The sequence below is a fragment of the Bos indicus genome, chromosome 21 (genome assembly GCF_029378745.1).
Source record: "Bos indicus isolate NIAB-ARS_2022 breed Sahiwal x Tharparkar chromosome 21, NIAB-ARS_B.indTharparkar_mat_pri_1.0, whole genome shotgun sequence".
Classification (NCBI taxonomy): Eukaryota; Metazoa; Chordata; class Mammalia; order Artiodactyla; family Bovidae; genus Bos; species Bos indicus.
In genome coordinates this window covers 35,389,040-35,414,598 of record NC_091780.1, presented here as the reverse complement: position 1 = coordinate 35,414,598, position 25,559 = coordinate 35,389,040, and the positions used below count along the sequence as shown (strand labels likewise).

General features: G+C 39.9%; 1 protein-coding gene across 2 annotated transcripts in view; it reads left to right on the top strand.

Annotated features, from left to right (window-relative positions):
* STXBP6 (syntaxin binding protein 6) overlaps window positions 1-25,559 on the top strand; it is a 272,449-nt gene that overhangs the window by 62,912 nt on the left and 183,978 nt on the right. For both annotated transcript variants that reach the window (XM_019983776.2, XM_019983777.2), the window contains one exon: window positions 12,963-13,151. In XM_019983776.2, coding sequence (XP_019839335.1) covers window positions 12,998-13,151 — 154 coding nt within the window. In that variant the 5' untranslated portion in view covers window positions 12,963-12,997. The remainder of the gene's footprint in view (window positions 1-12,962; window positions 13,152-25,559) is intronic.

Genomic DNA, 25,559 nt, shown 5'->3' with positions numbered 1-25,559 from the left:
TAGGCCAAGACTCTGAGGATCATGCTTCCTAGGTTCAGATCCTAGCTCTGCCCTTGAAAAGCTGCATGATCTAGAGCAACTTGCTTAGCTATCCTGAGTCTTAGTTTCCTCATCTGTAAAATGGATTCTCACTCTCCCCTCTCCCACATATAAATGTATTAATGAGGACTTGCAAATACCAAAGTCTTTTGTTTAATTGTATGTGTCTCCTATTGGAATTTGAGGTAATGGGAAAAGCTGGGAGAGAATCTTCAGCACTGTTCAGATTATATTATGTGCTAAATCACTTCAGTCGTGTCTGGCTCTTTGTGACCCTATGAACCATACCCCCAGGCTTCTCTGTCCATGGGATTCTCCAGGCAAGAATACTGGAGTCAGTTGCTGTGCCATTCTCCAAGGGATCTTCCTGACCCACACTAGGGATCTTCCTGACCCACTTTAGGGATCTTCCTGATGCCGGATCAAACCCGCGTCTCTTGTCTGCTGCATTGGCAGACGGGTTCTTTACCACTAGTGCTACCTGGGAAGCCCATTTAGATTACATTACACAGACACAAAATCAGGAACTGGACCCTTGGGGAAACTGATTAAAGTTGAAATGCCAATCCTTGGCTCAATCCGTATGAGAAGTTTAATGACCTTATGGGCAATCACATTTGTAACACTGAGTCATTGAAGGACAGAGTGCCTTGTCTTTGAGGTTGACAAGGTAAATGTGTCTAACAGCACTGGATGTGTCACATTTCTTCTGCGTCCCTCATTGCTCTGAAGGACATAATGTCAGAGTATAACACTGATAAAACATCAATTACAGAAAATGAATTGAACTATCTCAAGAAATTATAAAGTGACAATATTCTCCAAATAAGGGATTCAAGGAGGAAATGCTCTCAGAATTGATATCTGGAGACTATTTTGAGAAGGTTTGCTCTGATTTTTAGATTTTTAGAAAATCTGTAAACTTGTTTTAACTACATTTTCATTTTTTGTACATTTTATACCCTTAAAAAATTGGCCATTGACCATCGGCATTAGGGCTTCCCAGATGGTGCAGTGGTAAAGAATCTGCTTGCCAGTGCAGGAGATGCAAGGGACATGGATTTGATCCCTGGATTGGGAAGATACTCTGGAGTAGGAAATGGCAACACACTCCCAGTATTCTTGCCTGGGGAGTCCCATGGACAGAGGAGCCTGGTGGGCTCCAGTCCACGGGGTCTCAAAAGTGTCAGACACGACTGAGCATACATGCAATGGCCAATTGGCTAGTATTATGTTCCAGGTGTGTTCTAAAATATAAATAGCTAAATCAAGAGAATTTATAATTTACCTAAGATTTGAGTTAACAAATATAAAAAAGGCTCTGTTATGCTTTTATCTTCAGTGTCAAGGAAGAAAAGAAGCATTCTAATTCAGCAAGCAGTACCAAGCATGGCACACAATTAAAATGTTGATTTTCGTGGTGTCAGTCCTCATGTGGCTTTGTCCATATTTGGTGGGAATAGATATGTCTATTATGAGTGCTGTCTATAAACACTGCTCTCAGGCCAACATATTGTTTTGTTAGTTCGCCAGCTAGCTGTTGGGTACCGCAGTGACATGAGTACCTGAAAATTGCAAAATGCCAACAACTGGAGGTTCTTTTAGTTTGTTTTCCCTAAACCCTTTCTTTGATGAGCCTAAATTCATTTTTAAGGCCTGCCTCACACTTTGGATCAATAATCCTGTCATCATGCACACCCCAAATTGCCCTTCCCTTTGGTACTTTATTTCTCCCCATCACTTCAGAATTGCTATATGGGTACTATAGAACTAGCTTAGCTGGTCCTGGAAATTTAAGCTTGTGCATGTGGAGGTTCTATTACAGAATAAATCCTTCAGCAAATCCTCTGAATGGCATGTTCCCAGCACCCTTTTTTTGTTGTTGGTAATGTTATTTTTTTGGCTTTATCATATCATCTGTTAAAGTTAGGGAAGTGATCTCTAAGGCAGCTAAAAAAGTCCACCCACCATGTAAATAAACTTCTGTAAATACAGGTCCTGTGATCTGGGTGCAGAGTAGGGTTTGTTCTTTGGATATTAAGCCGACAAGAAGCATGTGCTTACTGAACATATAAACAAGGAAAGAGGAGAAGACAATAGTCTAGATTTATAATTGAAGCAGACATGAGTCACTGGCTTGGAGGATCCTGTGAACGTAATGTCTTCTACAAGAGGAGGGTTAGTATACACATGGAAGAGAAAGCCAGCCAGGTCTTAATGGTATTTGGTAGCCTGATGGTAGAAAAGACCTTCCTCTTGTCCTTCCTTAAAGAGCCAAGGGTCACGACCAGGGTTGCTGTGTGTGGTTGTACTATTTTTGCAGTGGTCCTGATGCTGGGAAGGATTGAAGGCGGGAGAAGGGGACAACAGAGGATGAGATGGTTGGATGACATCACTGACTCAATGGACATGAGTTTGAGTCATCTCCGGGAGTCGGTGATGGACAGGGAGGCCTGGCGTGCTGCAGCCCATGGGGTCACAAAGAGTTGGAGACAACTGAGCGACTGAATTGAGCATGGAGTATGTCTGAGGGAGCAGATACAGGATGACGTCTGGCTGAACTTCCGCTCACAAGATTGTGGGCCCTAGCATGTAGCTACATTTGCTCAGAGGAAAGGTGGCATTTTCTTCTCACCAGAATCACTTCCAGGCCTGGCTGGAATCATTCACAGCGTCTGCTCTCCTTTCTCACAACTCACTGAAGATGTAAATTTATCCTCTTTCACCTTTGGGGTTCCCAACACCATGTCTGGACAGGAGTTGAAAAGAAAATAGGGCAGACTGATCATTGGGTCTCAATAAAATACATTTTGCTATGCCTTCCAGTTTGGGGAGAAAGAATGCACCTCAAAAACAATTTTTTTTTTTTTTCTTAAGGAACACACAAGTCAAGTTATAGTGGAATAAAAATACTGCTTTTCTTTGTTTCAAAATACAGAGATAATCGGATTAACATTTTGGCAGACTATCTCCTAGAAACCTCCTTATGCATATCAATACACACATACAAGTTTGTATTCATGAGCTCGTTTTCTGTTCTGTAACTTCTGTATTATGTCAGTCATTTTTCCAAATCACTATCTTTAAGTTATTTGATAATCCATCATTTGGAAGGGTTGTGCTTTACCAATGACTTGAAGTTATTTGATAATCCACTGATTGGAAGGGCTATACTTCATTTTACCAATGAAGATTGGATATTGATGAGTATTTAGGTTGTTTATAATGTTTCACTCTTAAAAATGGATCTGAAGTAAGCATGCATCATCTCTAATACATACAGCATTTCCTTTTTCTCTAGTAGTGGAGTTGCTGATTTAAAAAAATTTCAGTTCAAATACTAATCTCTGTAAGAAAGTAATTATATCTCTTCATAATCCTTAGATCAATAGGGGTGGGTTAAAAATGGCATAGTTTTTCATTTATAAACACATACACCTAAAGATTCTAATTTACAAAAGGAGCAAACTTTGCAAGATACATTTAGCTGCAATCTTGATTGTGTACTTGGGATTGTGTAGAGGTGTTTTATAAATCATGAAGTGCTGTACAAACCTCAGTGACTCATTACTAGAGCTTTACAGAGCATCTGCCATGTACTCTCAAAACATGTTTATGGAGTCTTTATTGTATAAATAATTCACTAAATACAGATTTTTTTTTAAGACAGTGGTTCTTTACCTGGTTATTCAGTAGAATACATCAAAGATATCAAGAAAACAAGTCCCAGATCCTCCCCTGCCCAGATCACCTGAATCTATCAGGACCTGGCATCCCAACTGATGTCCATGTACACAGTCTTTGTTTGGCATTCCCCCCTTAAGATATTTTTTGGTCTATCTCCAAATATTTTTTCTAACAGAATAGGGAATGCTTTTAGCTTACATACTTAAAATTTTTATTTTTCCTGTTTGGAAGTTTCTGGCTCCTTCTAGGATATTTCTAGCAGATTTTCTGTATGACTTATTGATTTAATCTCAATCTTTGTAAATCTTGTTAAGTCTCAAATTTGGACTCTTGGCTTGTCTACCATCCCCATCTAGTTTTGTACCATTGTCAAACCCATTCCTTAGCCCTTGTTGTTTCTACCAAAAAAGAATGATGAACTTGTAGTGACTGCAATGTTCAACTTTGAATGTTATAACCAGATTAAAGTTATCTGTCTATTCTAGTGGCTTATCTAACTCACTTTTTAGATTCTAAGAACTTTCAGTTGAGAGTAGTAGTTGAACTGCATGAAAAAAAATGATAGATTGAAACATTAGCCTAATTTATTTAATTTATTCTCACGCTTACATGTATGGAGAGACTAAAGTTTTTATCCTGAGAACTGTCTAATCTAAGAGTAAAGTTGTATAAGTAGAAGTAGAATTGCATATTTACTAGGTTGGTACAAACATAATTGTGGTTTCAGACTGTGAATTTTAAATCCTTAAAACTAGGCTCACATATATCTTTATTAATCAAAATAGGAACCGTTACAATCAACACATTCTTGCCAATAATAAATAAGTTTGCTTATACCTGTAGTGTGAAAATCCTTTCTTCAGGATTCGATGAACTCCTGGAAAACATTTTTTCCCTCCTACTGGTTTGTGGAAGCATTTTCCCTGCAAAAAGTTGTCGAAACGCTTAAAAAAGTGGTAGTCAGTTGCTGAGAGTTCAGGTGAATATGGCAGATACAGCAAAACTTTGTAGCCCAGTTCGTTCAACTTTTAAAGTGTTGGTTAAAAAAACTAGGAATAAAACTATCATATGATCCAACAATCCCACCCCTGGGCATATACCCTGAGAAAACCATATTTGAAAATGACATATGTACCCCAGTGTTCATGGCAGCACTATTTGCAGTAGCTAGGACATGGACGCAACCTAAATGTCCATTGACAGATGAATGGATAAAGAAGTTGTGGTGCATATATATGAAGGAATATTACTCAGCCATAAAAAAAGAACACATTTAAGTCAGTGCTAATGAGGTGAGTGAACCTAGAGCCTATTATACAGAGTGAAGTAAGTCATAAAGAGAAAAACAAACACAGTATATTAGTGCATATATATGGAATCCAGAAAGACGGTACTGATGAACCAGGGCCACAAAGGCAACGCAGACTTTATGGCCGTGGGAAAGAAGGAGAGGGTAGGACAAATGGAGAGAGCAGCATGGAAATGTAGACACTAACATATGCAAAACAGTCAGTGGGAATTTGCTGTATGACTGAGGTGATGATTTGTTGTCAAACCGAGGCTCTGTGACAACTTAGAGGGATGGGATAAGATGGGAGGTGGGAGGAGGCTCCAGAGGCAGGGGACATATGTATAGCTATGGCTGATCCATGTTGGTGTGTGGCAGAAGCCAGCACAATATTGTAATTATCCTTCAGTTAAAAATAAATTAAGAAAAAAACTGCATTCCAGTATCAACCGACAAACTTCAACAATGCAAAAACCATGGTTACTTTTGCACCATCCTTGTATAATAATCTGGAGAAGGCGATGGCACCCCACTCCAGTACTCTTGCCTGGAAAATCCCATGGACGGAGGAGCCTGGTGGGCTGCAGTCCATGGGGTTGCTAAGAGTTGGACACGACTGAGTGTCTTCACTTTCACTTCTCACTTTCATGCATTGGAGAAGGAAATGGCAACCCACTCCAGTGTTCTTGCCTGGAGAATCCCAGGGACAGGGGAGCCTGGTGGGCTGCCGTCTCTGGGGTTGCACAGAGTTGGACACGACTGAAGCGACTTAGCAGCAGCAACAGTATAATAATCAGTAACCCTTACTTGAGTATACTTTTTATAAAGTTTATAAATTTACTTGAGTAAATTTTTATAAAGTAGCTAAATTTGACCTCACATTATCTCATTGGTCTTATGACACCAGAAAAAATAAAATTGATTTTTACTGCCTAACAAGTTGCATATTTTCTTGCTACTAAGTGATATTTTTTGACTTTGGAGTACAATTACCATTTTTAGATTATCTCTAAGTTTAATGATTGCGTGATAATGTCTCACTTGTAACACTGAGTACTTAAATACTATGAGGTTTAAGGGAAGCAATTTAACATTTCTCTAATTTGGCTTCAGCTTGTATAGCATTCCGCAGCTCCTTGTCAAGGAAATCAGGACCTGAAGCCTCTCTCTCAGGACCTGAAGCCTGGAGGAAAAAAAGTTGAATAGAGTGAAACTTGAATCATATTTATCCTTTAGAATATTACATTGGACAGTGTAGAGGGACAGTGGAAGCAAGATGGAAGTGGTTCCATCTGGTGTTCTATCACAACACCAGATTACTTGTGTTGTCATAGCAGTGCCATAGATGCTCTTTTAGGGGGCATCCAAGTCATTCAAACCAGGGATGATGGAGATGCAGACCAAGGAAGAGGTTGCGAGGATGGAGAAGATCTGGTGGAGCCCAGAAATACTGAACTGGATCTACAGACCTCGGTGATTGGTTAGTTGTTATGGAGACTTGGAGGTTTTGAGAGACAAGGTGGAATCTAAAGTAACTCTTAGAGGAAATGCTCAGTTGCCAGCTAGACACGTGGATTTAAAACCAGAAATGCAGTGGGAGCTGAGTGATCAGTGTCATCTAGTTAAAGGTGAAAGTCAAGGTGCATTTGCGGAATTTCAAAAACTAAGTGCCAGCGTACAGAAGTCCTATCTTAGAGAATAACCTTATTTCTCTTATTTATCAGTTATTTGGGGTCACCTCAGATTTCCCATGCAATAGGGGAGACCAGCTAATTCCACTGCCACTCCCCCATTCCCCCCGCAAAGTTTTCCTGGATGTATCCTGTTTGCTGTTAACTTGGAGACTTCTTAAAACTTAGTATCAGCTGGTTTTGAGTATATGTACCTTGGGGTTAAGTCACAGTAACTAGTTTGAGAGGGTGAAGTCTAAAACCAGGCATTCTGGTTACTTGTTGGCAATGGGCATATGATTGTCACATAGACCAGATTACTTGTGTTGTCACAGCCAGTGCCAGAGATGATCAGAAGATTGCATGTGAAGTGTGGTGAGTGAATGAAGTTTAGATGAATCAGTTATCTAATAATCTTAAGCTAAATAGGAGGTATCTCTGTTTGACCAGAGGTGGCCTTTACCTCTCATGTGAGAAATATTTAAGCCCCATCGGCTGTACCACCTTAGATCCACCTGCAGGATAATGAAGGCACTGCCACAGGGCATCTGCAGTTTTAATAAGTCCCTACCACCCCTCCTTGTCCCCTGAACACACAAGGCAAGTGCCAGTTCAAGTACCAGAAACCGAAAATGTTCATGTTGGAGAACGAGAACATCTTACCTCGCTGCCCTTTAACTTATCATCTGCCTCCTCTGTGAGGTCCTTGGAGTTTATAACTCCTCCTGGAAAGGAGGATTTCCTGGCTCTTGGAAGTGGTGGAGGATCATCTCAGTACAGTAATCGTGTACTGACAAAGTGGTTATGGGTTAGATGGCTTAAAGAGAGAAGAAGATACATGAAAAGGCTTGAGGGAGAAGAAAGCCAACTGTGATTAGTTTCTACAACTACCACTTAAGGCAGCCAGCCACTTTGACTTGCAAATCATATTGTAGGCTGGTTTCTTGGATGGGAAAGCTTTGTAATTATAGCCTATAGAAGCTGTGGACCAGGAAGAGAGAGAACTTTCATGGGTTGTAGGGGAGGAAAAATAATTTTACTCTTCTGCATTCTTAGCTGCTAGCTAAGCAAAAGTTATTCAGTCGTGTCTGACTCTTTGCAACCCATGGACTGTAGCCTGAAGAACCCATGGGCTCTTCTGTCTGTGGAATTCTCCAGGCCAGAATAGTGGAGTAGGTAGCCATTCCCTTCTCCAGGGGAATTTCCTGACCCAGGGATCAAACCTAGGTCTCCCACATGGCAGGCAGATTTTTTATCCTTAGCTGAGATCCCTGTAATAAAAGACTAACAAGAGAAAACCCATCAGAAGTTTATGAACATGTACACCTGGTATGTACCTGGGAGATACCCTGGAGAAATGAGTAGTTCCTGAGACAGCTTAGAATGTAGGATTACATACCATCTTGGTAGGGAAGAGGGATTGGGTGTAGACCTCTTCAGTTCAGTTCAGTTGCTCAGTTGTGTCCAACTCTTTGTGACCCCATGTATTGCAGCACGCCAGGCCTTCCTGTCCATCACCAACTCCCGGAGTTCACTCAGACTCACATCCATCCAGCCATGTCATCCTCTGTCGTCCCCTTCTCCTCCTGCTCCCAATTCCTCCCAGCATCAGAGTCTTTTCCAATGAGTCAACTCTTCGCATGAGGTGGCCAAAGTACTGGAGTTTCAGCTTTTGCATCATTCCTTCCAAAGAACACCCAGGACTGATCTCCTTTAGAATGGACTGGTTGGATCTCTTTGCAGTCCAAGGGACTCTCAAGAGTCTTCTCCAACATGAAAATGATTTTTAGAAAAAGTGAAAGGCCCTTACAGGACTCGATGGGAGGTATGACAGTTGGTGACAAAGTATGTCTAAGTGTGTGTGGACTTCTAGTTGCCTTTCCTGTGACAAGAGTCCATCTTTCCTCAGGGATGAAACTCCTGGAGAGGGAATTTATGACAACTGAGTTCCTTTGGAGGATTTGTCTTTAGACAAATAAAGGAAATTCAGAGGAAGCCTCTCCCCACATTTGCTGTTTATTCTGATGCTTTTGGCTCAAAACAATCAATATACTAAAGCAGCATATTTCTATCCCCCTTCAGGGTCACGTAGATTGAAGTGACACTGGTCAGAGGTGTACCACTGCTGTGTATTCATCTTGATTTTCTTACAAAGGGATCCAGCCGTGGGCAGGGCATTGATTTACCAGCAGGAAGATCTAAGACCTGAGAAATCTGCTTGGCTGAATGGAGAAAAGAAGTCCTCTGCATCCTCTTCCTGTCCTCATGAGAATACACTCTTCCATCCCCACAGTTCCTCCTTAGACTCAGTTTTTCACCTAATCAGGTGTCAGGATGGCTGCCAGAGGACCAGTTAGAGAGTTGATTAAAACTACAGCTCCCAAGATTGTGACTTGGTGGGGGTAAAGGAGGGGCCCAAGGGTCTGCATTTTTGAAAAGCTGTCCTTGCCAAGTTCAGATGTGCAGTCAGGTTTGGGAGACACTCATAGATTATTTCTATGAAGCTACATTAGTGTCCCTTTTACTTTCTGATTCATTCTCTTCTAATCCGCTGTCAATTTCCTTTTCCAGAGGAGCATCAAAAACATACACATGTGCTCACAGGCGTGTTCATGTCCTTGTCCTGAACAAAAATTTTAAACAGTTTCTAAATGGAAGGCTATATCTACTCAGATTCTGCAAGAGTGTCTTCTGTTTTTCTTATCTTAGAGAGTTAATTTAAAAATTCCATTTTAAGTATTCATTGTGATTCAGGCACCAGAATAAGTGATTTGCACGCATTGTTTCATCTAATTCTTTCAGCCCTTCCATGAATTAGGTGAAGATCTTCCCACATGAGTGAACTGAGAATCTGGAATTTTAAGAGGTTTACCCACATATAGGTCTTCAGTTTTGAAAATAAAATTTGAACCCAAGTTTGTTTGATTCCAAAACTTGTACTCATTGAAGTTACTGGTTCTATTTTTCCTCTTTTTTTTTCTCCCTTTTGTTCTTGGCCACTGAATATCCATATGAAAAAGCAACACAAGGTCATCTCCAGTTCTTACTAGTTTTTCAAAAGATGAGCAGAATTTCCTATGAGTTTGTTAAAACGTGCATATTGCTTTTCTTTCTTTTCTTTTTTCTCTTGACAGATTTTGCATAATAAAATGATAGCCTTCTATTTCTTTTAATCACAATTTTAGAAAAGTATGAATTTGAGTTGGAAAAGCAGAAGCCTTGCCATTGCTGGGAAGGCGCTGGTCAGAGAATGCCTGATGAGTTTGGAAAGATGACTTTCTTCAAACTTCTTAGAAGTTTGAAGCCACTGTGCTACCATTGGCTTTCTTATTCCTGCATCCCCAAGTGCTGAGAGGTGAGAGACCTTGGAGCTAAAAAAAAAAAAGCTTGTTTCTCTCCTTTAAAAAAAAAAAAAGTCCCTGTAAATTGTAATATCCTGCCTAGCAAAGTCATAGGGTAAATCACAGTGGGAGAAATTCTGCTTGCTGACTTCTTGGAAATCACGGGATATCAGTTAGAGGTCAGCATATCAAGAAATTCTGTCGTCATTTTGTACTCAGCTAGGATGAAGAACCCGCTGACAATGATAAGATATCATGATCTGAGCACATCGACCTGGCCACAGATCTGTATTGAAGGATAGAAGGATTTTTTGTTGTTGTTTAATAATAAACACCAACACTTCTTATTCTTTATTCTTGGTGCCACTGAGAAAACCTACTTACAGAATTGAAAGCAGGAGAAATTTCTTTAACCAGGGGAATGTTCTTCTTCTTTTTTTTTTTTTTAAATATATCTCTTTCCTTCTACGAAGTTACCGGTGTGGACCAGTTATAGATGGACAACTGTGTTGGTAACATTTGTGAATCTTGCATTTTGAGGGATGTTCCATGTCTTCCGTCATAAATTGTCTGGATTTAAGGGAAATCTTTAATATAATCAGTAGTCAACTCCTGGAGAACCAGAAGCCTGTCTTAATTACTTCTTATATCTCTAATCCTGAGCACTGGGGTGGCATGTGATAGGTGTTTATTTACCGATTGCCTCATTTGGAAAATTCATCTAGTCTTCTGTTTTCAGCATCTTGCCACATACTATTCTTCTTCCTCTCTCTCACTCCATATTTGTGTGTGTGTATCAATAGATACAGTTTTATAACATGAATATTTTGCTGAATCACTTGATATTAAGTTGAAGACATCATGACATTTCACCCCTAAATACTTTATAACATATCTCCTAAGAACAAGGACATTGCCAACATAACCAAATGTTATAATTTCATTCACAAAATTTAGCATTGATACAGTAATATTACTTAGCACATTCAGCTGTTCCTCGGTGGCTCAGCAGTAAAGAATCCTCCTGCAGTGCAGGAGATACAGGTTTGATCCCTGGGTTGGGAATGGAGAAGCAAATGACAACCCACTGAGCAGCTCTTTTGAGCTGCTGTTGCCATATATAGCTGTATTATTGATCCCTCTGCAGGATCTCTGAACACTCTGTACAGCCTGCATGACCTCTGCATGTACACTCTGTACAACCCATCGGCCTTCTCTGCACCTTTAGTTCTGATTTGTCATTTGTTGATCAAATGTTGATTACTGATTAAGATATTGACGATGTCTAGGATGACTGGGATGATGGCATAGAAAACATTGACTCGTTTATTCAAGTTACAGTTGAGTTTTTGGATGATATACAGTTAAAATTCAGATTGACCTTGAATGTAATAGACACAAATAAGCATAATTAAGACCTTTAGGGAATACAGCTTTGGAAACTAAATATAGCATGGGGACTGTGTATATGTGTAACTTTGAGGGATTGGGGAGAGAGGGGACCCATTGTGAGTCAGCAACATGCTGCTTTATTTTCTTAATTATTGGGCACACAGTGCCAGTTAACCACAGGAGCATAGCATGTGGGAACTGCTGGGTAACATTTTCAAAATACTTGGCATTGGTCAGATATTTTTTTCGAATTATGTGTCCGCTTTGACTTAAGGAAACTGGAGAATTTGTCGAGGGTCCAGAGCATGGCAGAGAGAGGCAGAGGAGTCCTGGAAAATAGGACCCATTGAAAGAGGCTAATAAATAAGGATTAATTACTTAGCTTGATCCAAAGCAGCTGAAGGGTGATTAAATTAATGGTCTTCTGTTGCATATATAGTTATTATGAGGAAGATGATATAATTATTTCCTCTACGAATAGAATTAGGGAAATTATATTAAATTATATTAAAGTTCAAGGAGATTTCAAAGTGAACCTCTTGACTTTAAAGATTTCTTGACAGTGGAAAGATTTCTCAACTGAAAATGGTGAAATCATGGTCCTTGTAGAATGGGAAGGGGGTGGGTGCCACCTGCTAGTTAGAGTCAGGTGCAGTTGGGGTGGAGACTGGCACACTTTCTAGATCCCATTTTGTGCTGTTCATCTCTTTGTGTTGAATTTGTCATTTTCAGCAAGTAAATCTGTATTCCTTTTTTGTTTGAATTTTTTTTCAGTTATTATAAATGTGAAGGCCTTGCTTTTAATGATTGAAATATAATGCATTTCAAGCAAGTGAGAGGTTGAACCACAAATTGAAAATTACGTTAACTGCAAATAAACTTGCTGCTCATTTTTTTTCATTGCAGTTGATTTACAGTGTTTTAGGTATACAATGAAATGACCTAGTTACACACACACACACACACACACACATATATATATTCTTTTTCAGGTTCTTTTCCATTATAGGTTATTATAATATATTGAATATAGTTCCCAGTGCTATATAGTATGTCCTGGTTGTTAATCTATTTTATATATAGTAGTGTGTTTCTGTAAATCCCAAATTTTCGATTTACGCCTCACTACCCCTTCCCCTTTGGTAACCATATGTTTGTTTTCCATGTCCGTGAGTCTATATGTTTTATAAATAAGTTCACCTGTACCATTTTTTATTTGGATTCCACATTTAAGGGATATCATATGCTACTTGTCTTTCTCATTCTGACTTACTTCACAGAGTATGATAATCTCTAACTCCATCTATGTTGCTGCAAATGGCATTATTTAATTTTTTATAGCTAAGTAGTATCCCACTGTGTTTCTATACCACATCATCTTTATCCATTCATCTGTTGATAGCCATTTATATTGCTAATAGAGTTTTTGTCTTTTCTGGATATTTGCCTGGGAGTGGGGTGGTTGGATCATAATCTACCGCTCATTCTTGTATGTCTCTTTACAATATTGCCAATTCCAACCTGCCTTTTCTTTTTCTCCTCTAGAAAACTCACTGCGAGCCCTGGTTACTTGGCTGACAATGAGTGCCAAGTCTGCGATCAGCAAGGAAATTTTTGCACCTCTTGATGAAAGGATGTTGGGAGCTGTCCAGGTCAAGAGGAGGACAAAGAAAAAGATTCCTTTCTTGGCAACTGGAGGCCAAGGCGAATATTTAACTTACATCTGCCTGTCAGGTAATAAAAGCTGGATATGAATATTATTAAAAACGACTTCTGTTTTAAAGCAGTTAGTTCTAGTATCCAGGAGGGTTACAGTTCAAGGCTTGAGTGTGGCTGCCCTTCCACTCCTTTCCTGTTTGTTGTCTTCTTTGATCCTTGGAGACTCATGGCATCTTGACTCTTGAGGTTGCCTTATATGGAGAGGTAATGAAGTGCAGTTTTAATGTGTTTTCCATTTCATTAAGAGCATCTGTTTGTCCATACTTTTCCTTCACTAGGGCCTTGACATAAAGTGGGCTATCCTCTTGAGATTTTTGTTTTAGAACGCCTTCTTGTATTTGGATAATTATGACTACCAGCAGCCTGAGTTTCACGGACTTTTTTTTTTTTCCTTAACAGTTGCCAATAATCAGTAATAGTTGGTCTCAAGATAAATATCGACACCGTATGGAATGTGAAGAAGTAGACTCAGTTCATAAATCACGGCTTTGCCTGACAGCTGTTCCTTGTCAGGAAGAGGCATCTGTTCCATTAAGCTTAGAATTTTGTGTGATTTTTTATTTTACTTTTTCCTCTTTCTGTTTGTGATTGTAGGAGATCTGTGGAACTTACTGTGGATTCATCCCAAGTTTTTTGAGATAAAATTTGGATAAGTTTACTATGGAGCTGTGGGTAATGCTAATCTGAGGACCTAGAGCATTTGTAATGTTTCTGATATTTCTTGTAACTGGGCAGTGGAAAAATTAGGCTTGCCTTTATTCATCTTTTTTTTTTTTTTCCCTTAAGTTTCTCCAGTTGTGGCTTGGGAATAAAACTTTATTTTTGGACCCATTTTTAGCTTTTTTTTTTTTTTTTTTTTTAAGAATTAAGCCTTTGCTCATTTCTTTATCCGAACTTATTTCAGGGTAGCGATAGCTTTTTTCCAGAAAGAAAATGTAAAGATAACAGTAGGACTGTGCCTTAGTTTAAAATGAAATGGAAACAGAGCTGTTTGGTAAGAATGCCTTCTCAGTGGTTGGAATGAGGATTGACCCTGAAATATTGGTCTTTCTTTAACCCCAGTAGTGATTAGGTTAGTAAAATTGGTGATGGGTTGGAAGACATTTGCATTCCTTTAGTGTGCTGGGCAGTGCCTGCTATGCAATAGGGACTCAAGACTTCAGTAGCCTCCGCTAATACCTTCCTAGTATTTTGTTAATGAGGTTCACGTCTTAAAAATATTTTCACATCTTTAAATTTCAGTTCTGGAGTTTTTGCTTGTACTGATAGGAATAGAAAGCATTAAATTAAATTATGTTTTGTTTTATATTTGGGCTGAGCTCAACATGGGATGAGCATGGACGCACAGTGATTCTAATTTTTTTAAGCTTAGGTCTTTCAACATTCCCTTGAGATTTCTTGAAGACAGGTAGTTGCAGAAAAGGTGGATGAAAAAAGGGCATTTTTGTTTTTGGCCTTACCCAGGTGGCATGTGGGATCCTATTTCCCTGACCACAGATTGTACCTGTGCCCGTTGCATTGGGAGTATGGAGTCTTAACCACTGGACCATGAGGAAAGTCCAAAGAGGACGGTTTTGTTTACCTTTAAGGCACATGCTGTTGTCAGCCTATTGCTGATCATGAAGTCGGTAATGTTACCTGGGTCCTCTAACAGTGTCCTCTCAGTGAAAGACTGTGACCATTTCCCCTGCCGTAGGGAATAGTAACTGGGGACTTACTGGGTAATTGCATTTCCTTTATAAATTACCAGGACCTTCAGGTTGAAAGTCTGAAACTATGAGACTTGCTTTTCTGTGGCATTCTAATGTAGGAGAGTCTTGAGTTCTGAAAGTCTTCATCCTTTTCATGGATTTGAATTTTGAGAGGATTGGTTGACAAAGCAGATCTGACATTGAAGCAGAGGGTTTAATGGAAACTGGGGCAGGAGAAGGCCAGGCAACTTTGACAACCACGTTTTTTTTTTGCAGTTTGAATTTTCTTATAATTGAGAAGGAAGCAGCCACCTTTAGTTTCTGTCTTATGCAAAGCATAGAGGTCTATCAATACATCTCTGATAAAGCATTGTTTTAATTAACAAGTAATTAATTATGCAAATTTTATTAAGGAATTTTTATATACTGAGCACTCTTGGTGCTGGGGGTTTAGTTAGGAGAAAAGCTCATGACACTTAACCTTGTTCAGTGGGCAAGGAGCAGCAGTCATTAATATTTTACTCACCAAAATAAGCATAATTATTAACTGTGAAAAGGTTAAAGAGGAAAAATGTAATGATTTGAAAGCATGTGTTAGGAGGATTTAGCTTGTTTGAGAGAACCCAGAACTGCAGGAAAAGTAGGGCTCGTTGGTTCTGAAAATAGGTGGTGTGGGTGTGGGGAGCATTCCAGGCAGAGGGAAGGGCGGCTTCTTTGAAAGGTGAGCTGGATTCTGAGTTCCTCCTTATCTCCTGTTCAGTCCTGTTTAGTCTTTGTATCTCAGCTTACCTAGGAGACTCTGCAGTGGAAGCAGGGCCCTGGAATGACAGCTGTTCCTTCCTGCTATCAGAGCGAACCCCCTATGCTTTCTGGGAGTCCAAGCCCTTCAACCCTTGTGGTTTGGTTGATGAAAACCAGCTCTCCATGTTGAACAGGCAAAATTTGTCCAAATTAAGGCAATGTCTGCAAATAATTTTTAACCACATTTCATACTGCATAAAGAGTTATATTCTATTTTTAAAGAGAAGACTATCAAAGCTTTCAAAGCTTGCCAATGTACGCATGTCAGCATGGCTGTTTTATATATTGAATGTCTTTTACTAATGCTTCTCTTTGTTTGAATTTTTTCTGTGTTTGGCAGTCTGAGCAGGAGAGGCCTGTGATCAGGAGACCTATTATTTTTCAGAGTGGGTTGTATCCTCTAGAGGAATCCAAAATGGTGCTGGATCAGGGGAAATAAACTCTTTCTTGAGTTATGTTATAATTGTGTAAGTTGGAGGCAACTGAAGCGACTTAGCATGCATGCACACAAGGAGAGAAATAACCTCTCCAGTTCATTCATGGAGCTTTGGGATAGAATTTGAGTGTTTCTCATTGGACTTCCTGTCTGACTTCCTGGGTTGTATGCAGATACTTACTACTGAGATGCCTCTATGGTTAACATTCTAAAATATTGGTTTCCACTTTTTCTTTTCAGTAATGGCTGAAATTTAAAAAACTGACAATACCAAGTGTTAGCAAACATGTAGAGTAATTTGAGCTCTCACTGTTGCTAGTGGAAATGTAAAAATGATAGAACTGCTTTGGTAAACAATTGGACAGTTGTTTATAAAGTTGAACTTGCATACATATGACTCAACAAGTCTACTCCTAGGTATTTACCCGAGGGAAATAAAAACATGTCCATATAAAGACATGTAGACAGAAGTTCATAACAGTTTTATTATTTATAATAACCAAAAATCAGAACTCAGATGTCCACCTGTATGTGAGTGAATAAGCAAATTGTTTTGTAACTATACAGTAGAATACTAACTGGCAATAAAATGAATCATCAATACATGTAGCAACATAGATGAATCTCAGAAACCTTGTATTGGGTGAAGAAAAAAAAAACAGAAATGACCACATGCTGCTGCTGCTGCTGCTGCTAAGTTGCTTCATTCGTGTCTGACTCTGTGCGACCCCATAGACGGCAGCCCACCAGGCTCCTCCGTCCCTGGGATTCTCCAGGCAAGAACACTGGAGTGGGTTGCCATTTCCTTCTCCAATGCGTGAAAGTGAAAAGTGAAAGTGAAGTCATTTAGTCGTGTCTGACTCTTACCGACCCCATGGACTGCAGCCCACCAGGCTCCTCAGTCCATGGGATTCTCCAGGCAAGAGTACTGGAGTGGGGGTGCCATTGCCTTCTCCAGACCACATGCTATATGGTTCCATTCGTATGAAATCCTAGAATGGACACAACTTAAGCCATAGTGACAGGAAGCCCATTGGTGGTTGCCAGGTGGTGGAGCTGGTGACTGACTGCAGAGGAACATGAGGGAATTTCTTGCAATGTTGTAAGTGTTCTATATGTTGATTGTGGTGGTAGTTACTTGGGTGCATGCATACATTTTTTATAACTCATCAAAATACATACTTAAAATTGTTACATTTTATTATATGTAAGTATATCTTGAAAAAAATTGATTCTTAAAAATGTCTTACAGAGTCACTAGTGGGATGATCATAAGAATTAATTAACTGTCTTATCTCAGTCTGCACCAGAAGAGGGGTAGCAACTACCCTCTCCTGTATAGGTACGAGAGGTTATCCTAGATGGTCTTCTGAGCCCTCGGACAGAAGCAGCTGTGTATCGCTGCAAACCTGTGCTTCCATCTATCTGACCTGTGTGTCACTGTTCCTTGTAGCACTGGGCACATTGCCAAGTATAGACAAAATAGATGCTTAAATTGAAGCATTGATGGTTCATTTTATTGCTGGTTAGTATTCTACTGCATACTTATAAAATAATTTTTTATTCACTTGCATATAGATGGACATTTGAGTTCTGACATTTTGTTATTATAAATAACAAATAAAATTGTTATGAACCTCTATGTACATGTCTTTATATGAGCATATGTTTTTGTTTCACTGTCTTGAGGAATTATTCTCTGGGTTGTCTTACTGGTATACTTAACATAACAGTATGCTTTGGTACTCAGTTCTATCTAAAGGAAACATCTTAGTCTCTTCTTGGTTGGCCATGGTCAAAGCTCTAAATTTTCCTGGGATTCAGTTCAGTTGACAAGTTCAAAACTTAAATGCATAGCTTACTAAATACTTCATGACAATGTGGACCTTATAACTTGGAAGTGTTGGCTCATTCAGATTGTGAAGTAAGCTTTGCTTACAACTATTTCTGTAATCAGTTGCCTCCTCCATGATATTTGGGCCTGTAAGACCAAACTGGAAACTTGTTAAGAAGTTAATATCAATTTACTCTTAGAGGCCAATTACCTACTGAACATTCCATAATTTCATGTTTAAAATCGATTTTCCTGATCCTGTTTTAATTCAGTATGCGTAATGTATAATGCTATCCTTCATATCTTTAAATGGATAAACATGTTTCCTTGGCTGCTGCTCATTATCTCCATAGAAGGAGCATGAAGAAACTTTAAATTTTGTGATTAATACATTCTGCTACATATTGTGTTAAAACTGAGAATCTTAATCTTTTCAAAATGATTTTAGATTTGTAGAGAGCAAAATTTTCTTATTAAAAAGAGTCCTAAATGATCTTTGATGAAATCATTTATGTAAAATAGATCCCATGGAAGGTAATGATGTGGGTTAGCATCATTCTTGGCAATAATATTCTTTACCTCCATGGCTACCAGTCCTAGGTGTTTCTTAGAGTAACCTCTGGAACTTTACAGATGCCCTGGTACCACTTCAGTTCAGTCTCTCAGTCGTGTCCGACTCTTTGCAACCCCATGAACTACACCACACCAGGCCTCCCTGTCCATCACCAACTCCTAGAGTCCACCCAAACCCATGTCCATAGAGTCGATGATGCCATCCAACCATCTCATCCTCTGTCATCCCCTTCTCCTCCTACCCTTAATCTTTCCCAGCATCAAGGTCTTTTCCAGTGAGTCAGCTCTTTGCATCAGGTGGCCAAAGTATTGGAGTTTCAGCTTCAACATCAGTCCTTCCAATGAATACCCAGGACTGATCTCTTTAGGATGGACTGGTTGGATCTCCTTGCAGTCCGAGGGACTCTCAAGACTCTTCTCCAACACCACAGTTCAAAAGCATCAGTTCTTCAGTGCTCAGCTTTCTTTATAGTCCAACTCTCACATCCATACATGACCACTGGAAAAACCATAGCCTTGACTTGATGACCTTTGTTGACAAAGTAACGTCTCTGCTTTTTTTTTTTCTTTTTATCATTTTTTTTAAATTTTATTTTATTTTTTAACTTTACAATATTGTATTGGTTTTGCCATGTATCAAAATGAATCTGCCACAGGTATACACGTGTTCCCCATTCTGAACCCTCCTCCCTCCTCCCTCCCCATACCATCTCTCTGGGTCGTCCCAGTGCACCAGCCCCAAGCATCCAGTATCGTGCATCGAACCTGGACTGGCAACTCATTTCATATATGATATTATACATGTTTCCATGCCATTCTCCCAAATCATCCCACCCTCTCCCTCTCCCACAGAGTCCAAAAGACTGTTCTATACATCAGTGTCTCTTTTGCTGTCTCGTATACAGGGTTATTGTTACCATCTTTCTAAATTCCATATATATGCCTTAGTATACTGTATTGGTGTTTTTCTTTCTGGCTTACTTCACTCTGTATAATAGGCTCCAGTTTCATCCACCTCATTAAAACTGATTCAAATGTATTCTTTTTAATGGCTGACTAATACTCCATTGTGTATATGTACCACAGCTTTCTTATCCATTCATCTGCTGATGGACATCTAGGTTGCTTCCATGTCCTGGCTATTATAAACAGTGCTGCGATGAACATTGGGGTACACGTGTCTCTTTCCCTTCTGGTTTCCTCAGTGTGTATGCCCAGCAGTGGGATTGCTGGATCATAAGGCAGTTCTATTTCCAGTTTTTTAAGGAATCTCCACACTGTTCTCCATAGTGGCTGTAGTAGTTTGCATTCCCACCAACAGTGTAAGAGGGTTCCCTTTTCTGCACACCCTCTCCAGCATTTATTGCTTGTAGACTTTTGGATCACAGCTATTCTGACTGTCATGAAATGGTACCTCATAGTGGTTTTGATTTGCATTTCTCTGATAATGAGTGATGTTGAGCATCTTTTCATGTGTTTGTTAGCCATCTGTATGTCTTCTTTGGAGAAATGTCTATTTAGTTCTTTGGCCCATTTTTTGATTGGGTCATTTATTTTTCTGGAATTGAGCTGCAGGAGTTGCTTGTATATTTTTGAGATTAGTTGTTTGTCAGTTGCTTCATTTGCTATTATTTTCTCCCATTCTGAAGGCTGTCTTTTCACCTTGCTTATAGTTTCCTTTGTTGTGCAAAAGCTTTTAAGTTTAATTAGGTCCCATTTGTTTATTTTTGCTTTTATTTCCAATATTCTGGGAGGTGGGTCATAGAGGATCCTGCTGTGATTTATGTCAGAGAGTGTTTTGCCTATGTTCTCTTCTAGGAGTTTTATAGTTTCTGGTCTTACGTCTCTGCTTTTGAATATGCTGTCTAGGTTGGTCATAACTTTTCTTCCAAGGAGTAAGTGTCTTTTAATTTCATGGCTGCAATCACCATCTGCAGTGATTTTGGAGCCCAGAAAAATAAAGTCTGACACTGTTTCCACTGTTTCCCCATCTATTTGCCATGAAGTGATGGGATCAGATGCCATGATCTTAGTTTTCTGAATGTTGAGCTTTAAGCCAACTTTTTCAGTCTCCTTTTTCACTTTCATGAAGAGGCTAAGGTTCCACTTAGGCCCTACTAAATACAGCACAAGACGTAGTGGGGAAACTCACTTGAAAGGGTTATGCATGAGATACTGAAGCTAAGGTTGAGAAATTTCACTGTCTTGGGGAATTCTCTGGGTTGTCTTATTGGTATACCTGACATAATAGGATGTGTTTGGTACTCAGTTCTATCTGAAGAATACATATTGGTCTCTTTCTTCTTGGTTGGCCATGGTCAAAGTTTTGAATTTTGTTGGGATTCAATTCATTTCACAAGTTCAAAGCTTCCTTTGGGCTCTGAGGGTTTAGGATTCTGAACCCTCTTGAAAATTTTAGTAGCAAATTTCATTCTTATTTCATATATATCACATAGGGATAAATTCAAGTTGTTAATAATCCAAATGGATACTCAAAATAATTATGAGCGTTTGAGAACATTCTTTATAGTTTGCTATTGGAATTACTTTAACCAAAAGTAATTGTCAGAGATCTGGCATAAGAAAGAAATTCTTTTTATCTACTTTCTAAACTCAGACTAGATCTCATCTCAAGATCTATAGCTATTAGAGGAGAGAAAAGGAAAAATACAAGACAGATGAAATTTGACCTTGATAGAAATGATTTATTCAGGAGTGGTGAGCTCACTTTCCAGGAGTTTTTATCCAGGAAAAATGAAGAAATCTAAACTTAGAGATGGACAAAGCTATTAGCAATGAAAGAAGAAATACAAGACAACTATAATAATGAAATATATTTGTTATTCTTTACTATAGAAGTAGTAAATATTGAAAATATCTTTCAGATATTATGTAGATGAAAATAAAAATCATCCTGTCTCTGTTTTGTCGTCTTGTTTTAATTGCAGTTAATCCTCACAATATCCCTAACTTGCTTAGCTGGTGTATATTTCTTTTCCCAGATGAAGGCACCAGTGTCCCAGGCCTTTTGAAGTGACTGAAATCCACTCAGTCCTTGTCACCCCAGTGGCCGTGCTTGAACTACCACAGCACTTCACCATTTTTTTCCCAAGAGGCAGGTGTGGTGTAAAGTGAACCATACTTTAAAGAGCAGATTTCTCCCCAACTCTTCAACATTCATAAAGACATTGAACCGTTTTGATCTCTACTGTATCTACAGTTTTGGCCTGTACTGTGTCTTCTATCTCATTTCTGAGGCTTTTGAGTAATAGACTTTCCTCCATTTGGGATATACATCAGGGTGAAGCTTTTATCTTTTAATTATAGAGATTGGGCATGTAAATCCAGCCCTAAAACTGTAAGTAGCTCTAGAAGACAGGGCAATAAAAAGCAAAGTTATTTCCAGTGTCTTGATGATATGAATCTTTCCACATCCTTTTTTATTTAGAAAAATATAATGTCTTCTGTTATACTTCACATTGAGAATTTGGCCCTTTTGTGGTATGTGTGGAGACAAATTGGGTTAAAACATTTGCAAGGATGATATCCTTGGTGGTGGTGGTCGTTCAGTTGCCCAGTCATGTCTGACTCTTTGCCACACCATGGACTGCAGCACACCAGGACTCCCTGTCCCTCACCATCTCCTAGAGTTTGCCCATGTTCATTGCATCTGTAATGCTATCTAGCCTTCTCATCCTCTGATGCTATCTTCTCCTTCTGCACTTGATCTTCCCCAGCATCAGGGACTTTCCCAATGAGTCATCTGTTTGCATCAGATGACCAAAATACTAGAGCTTTAGCATAAGTCTTTCCGGTGAATATTCAGGGTTGATCTCCTTTAAGATTGACTGGTTTGATCTCCTTGCTGTCCAAGGGACTTTCAGGAATCTTCTCTAGCACCACAGTTCAAAGACATCAATTCTTGGGCATTCTGCCTTTTTTGTGGTCTGGCTCTCACAACCGTATGTGACCACTGGTTGGTTACATGAACTTAAAAGAGAGGGTTTTCTTCTGAAACATCTTCTGGCTGAGTAGATGTTGCCACCTGGTGTCATTTGTAAATAACCTTTGGTGTAGCACCTACCGTGATTCCATCGCATGCTTCAGTGCTCAGTACAGTTAGGGAAACACCAGCTCCTCTTTGATTTAGGAGTAGTAATAATACTAATAGTAGTAATAGTATTTATTGAGTAGGAACTCAATAAATTGACCAATATATTGGGCATGGTTCTATGCCCCTTACATATATTAACTTATTTAATCCTTCTAACAATGTTATGAGGTAGATAACAGTACCATCTTCATTTTGTAGATGAGGAGACAGCATCCGGAAGTCAATTGGCTGGCCCAAGGTCATGGGTTTGTGAATTACAGATCAGAGATTTAAATCCAGGTGGTTTGATTCCAGGCCTATATTCCCTTGGACACTGTGCTCCTCTATCTGTCTGTCTCTTAGGCATAAGAGTTGTATGGGAGAGGTCTTCCCAAACCAAGCATCTTCTCTCACCCTCCCTCACCCGGCTCTAGAGATAATAATGTTTTGGGATTATTCTACTTTCCTACCAGTTCAGGCTTTGGTTGGTTTTGGCTGGACGGTGACAGTCTTCTACACTGGTAGCTGGGCTGTTAAGGAAACCCCGCAATAGAGTGAGAGTGTCAGAAGATGTATTTGAGTCTTAGAGAAGATTGATTCCCCTGGGAAGTTCTGAGAGGCTCCTAGAGCACCACCATGTATGAACTTTTCTTCAGTTATGCAATGAAACAAGCAGATGCCTTCAAATGTTTTTAGAGTTTCCTCGATGGTTCTAGATCTTTTTCTGTGAAAAGCAATAGTAATAATCACTTGTCTTTTCTAAAACCTTATGAATAAGGAGAGCCCAAAAATGGAGAACAAAGCACTTAATAGGTGTTATCTCACTTAATCCTCGCAATAGCCTTGTGACGTGGCTTTTGTTGTAGTTTCTACTTTACAGGAACTAGCCGGGGTGTAGAGTGGTTGAGACATTGCCCAGGGGCTGGCAGCTAGATGGTGATAAGGCTGAGACTCAAATCTGGGTCCCTTTCCCTCCCATCTGTGCACGTTAAAAAAAAAAAAAAAATACTTTAGGACAGGCTGGAACCAAGAAACCGAACTCTCCCTTTCCTTAATAACAATGTGACAACATTCCTTGCACAAAGCGCTTTGGTCTCCAAGGACTGGGAGGATGTGCTGTCGACCACTTCAGCTTTTCTAGTGGTTTAGCACGCCAACAGAATTTTCTTTTTCCATTCTCTCATGTACGTGTTCCAATACTAAAACCAGATGGAAACAAGGGAAAACTGTTTAACAGAGGCCAGTGCCAAAACATTTCCTTTAAAAAGGAAACTCCATCTGTGCACTCTCCCACCACACAGCCCATGGTGAAGAACAGGGATTTCACAGCTGACTCACTTGTGTTCGTTTTGATTAGTTTTGACTAATTGCAAAGGTAGAGCAAGCGGTGGTTCCGGCGATTGCAAACTAAGGCAGCTCTCCTTCTGGAACGTGGCTGGCAGGGTGCTGGGAACCTGGCTGACGTGCTAAACAGCAGCTGAGCAGCAGGCAGGGTTTTAAATCCTGCAGGTGCATTCTTCAGTGGCCATGATTTTTACCCCTTTTAGATGTTAGTGCTCTTTGCTGTTGTGTTGTATGTTAAGGGTCATCAGGGTTTCATTCGTCAGTAAGTTGTAGTCAGAGGCTCTTGTATCTACCTCATTCCCCATACTTCCTACCTTCTCCCAGCTTAACTGTGCAGAACACGGGCGTAGGCGCAAGACTGACTCAGGGTAAAATACTGGCTCTACTAGGTCTTTCAAGTCTTTGAGTCTCAGTTTTCTCATCTGTAAAATGGAAATAATATTCATATCCCCATTAACTGAACTTTGTGTGTGTGTGTATACAAGGCCTGATCCCTAGAAGGTACTCAGTTTTATGAGGAATATTATTACCTTGTCATTAGTGGGGCATTCACTTGTTCTTGCCATACAGGCATAATCCATCTGCAGTTTTTAGAAAACATGTTAGCATATGTCTGATAGGCCTCTGTGACCCATGTCATGTGGGACACAAATCGCATGAAAACCCAGATTTGTTGTGGGATTTTCCCGCCTCTCCTTCCACACTTTCCCCCTTTCCCTCTCAAGGTCACTTTCCCCTCCCCTCTGTGTCCCACCCTGCCAGGGATCTCAAGGTCTTTCTGACTCCCAATTTCTAAACTTAGCTTCTCTTAATTCTTTGTTCCAAATTATCCCCACTCCAAACTGGGATACTAGGGGACATCTCTCTGCCCTTCCTTTTCTGAGAGTTTGAAGTCATTCACTCTGATCTCATGAGTATTTGTGCATTGTTGGGTCTATTGAATGCTGAAGTCCTTGTGCTGAGGCCCCTTTATCCCGTTTTGTAGGCAGATAGAACTGGCTTAGTTGTGGCGTGCCTTTTCCTGAAATGGGAGATGTTATTTTCCTACACCTGTCTTCACTGGATCAAAAGAAAAATTGAAGCAAAATAAAACAAAGCTTTCTTCGGGGTCAATCAAGTGCACTGTTAAGCAAACAGCAATTGTGGGAGAGACTGGTGCAAACGCCCGTGGACCCAGCTTTGCAGCCCAGATCAGGTTCTTGTTTGCCCAGCTCTTTCTTGTTACCCTTCCTTTAGAGAGAGAGAGAAGATGAATAGGGTGATATTCCCATGCCAGTTACAGTCATGCTCAACCACAAGAAGAATTTTCCAGAAGAAGCTATAAATGATCACAGGGACAGTCAGGGTTACTTGAGATCAGATGACCAGTTAGTTACTGTGCGCTGGGCTTAGCTCACATTTCTCTCTGGCCTCTCGTACCATCTCCGTGATAGTGCTAACATCGCTAAGTTGTGTCTGTCAATTTGCTTTCTGTTTACCTCTTCAGACTGCTAGCCCCTAGAGGGCAGGATCTGTGTGCACACACCCCCTCCCTTTGTGGAACAGAGGAAGTATCAGGGAGAAATCAGGCAAAGTCCCTCTGCTGCTGAGATTGCTGGTTTGGGTTCACTTCCTGGGTTGAAGCTCTGGCCTGTGAGCTGGACTGTTTCCT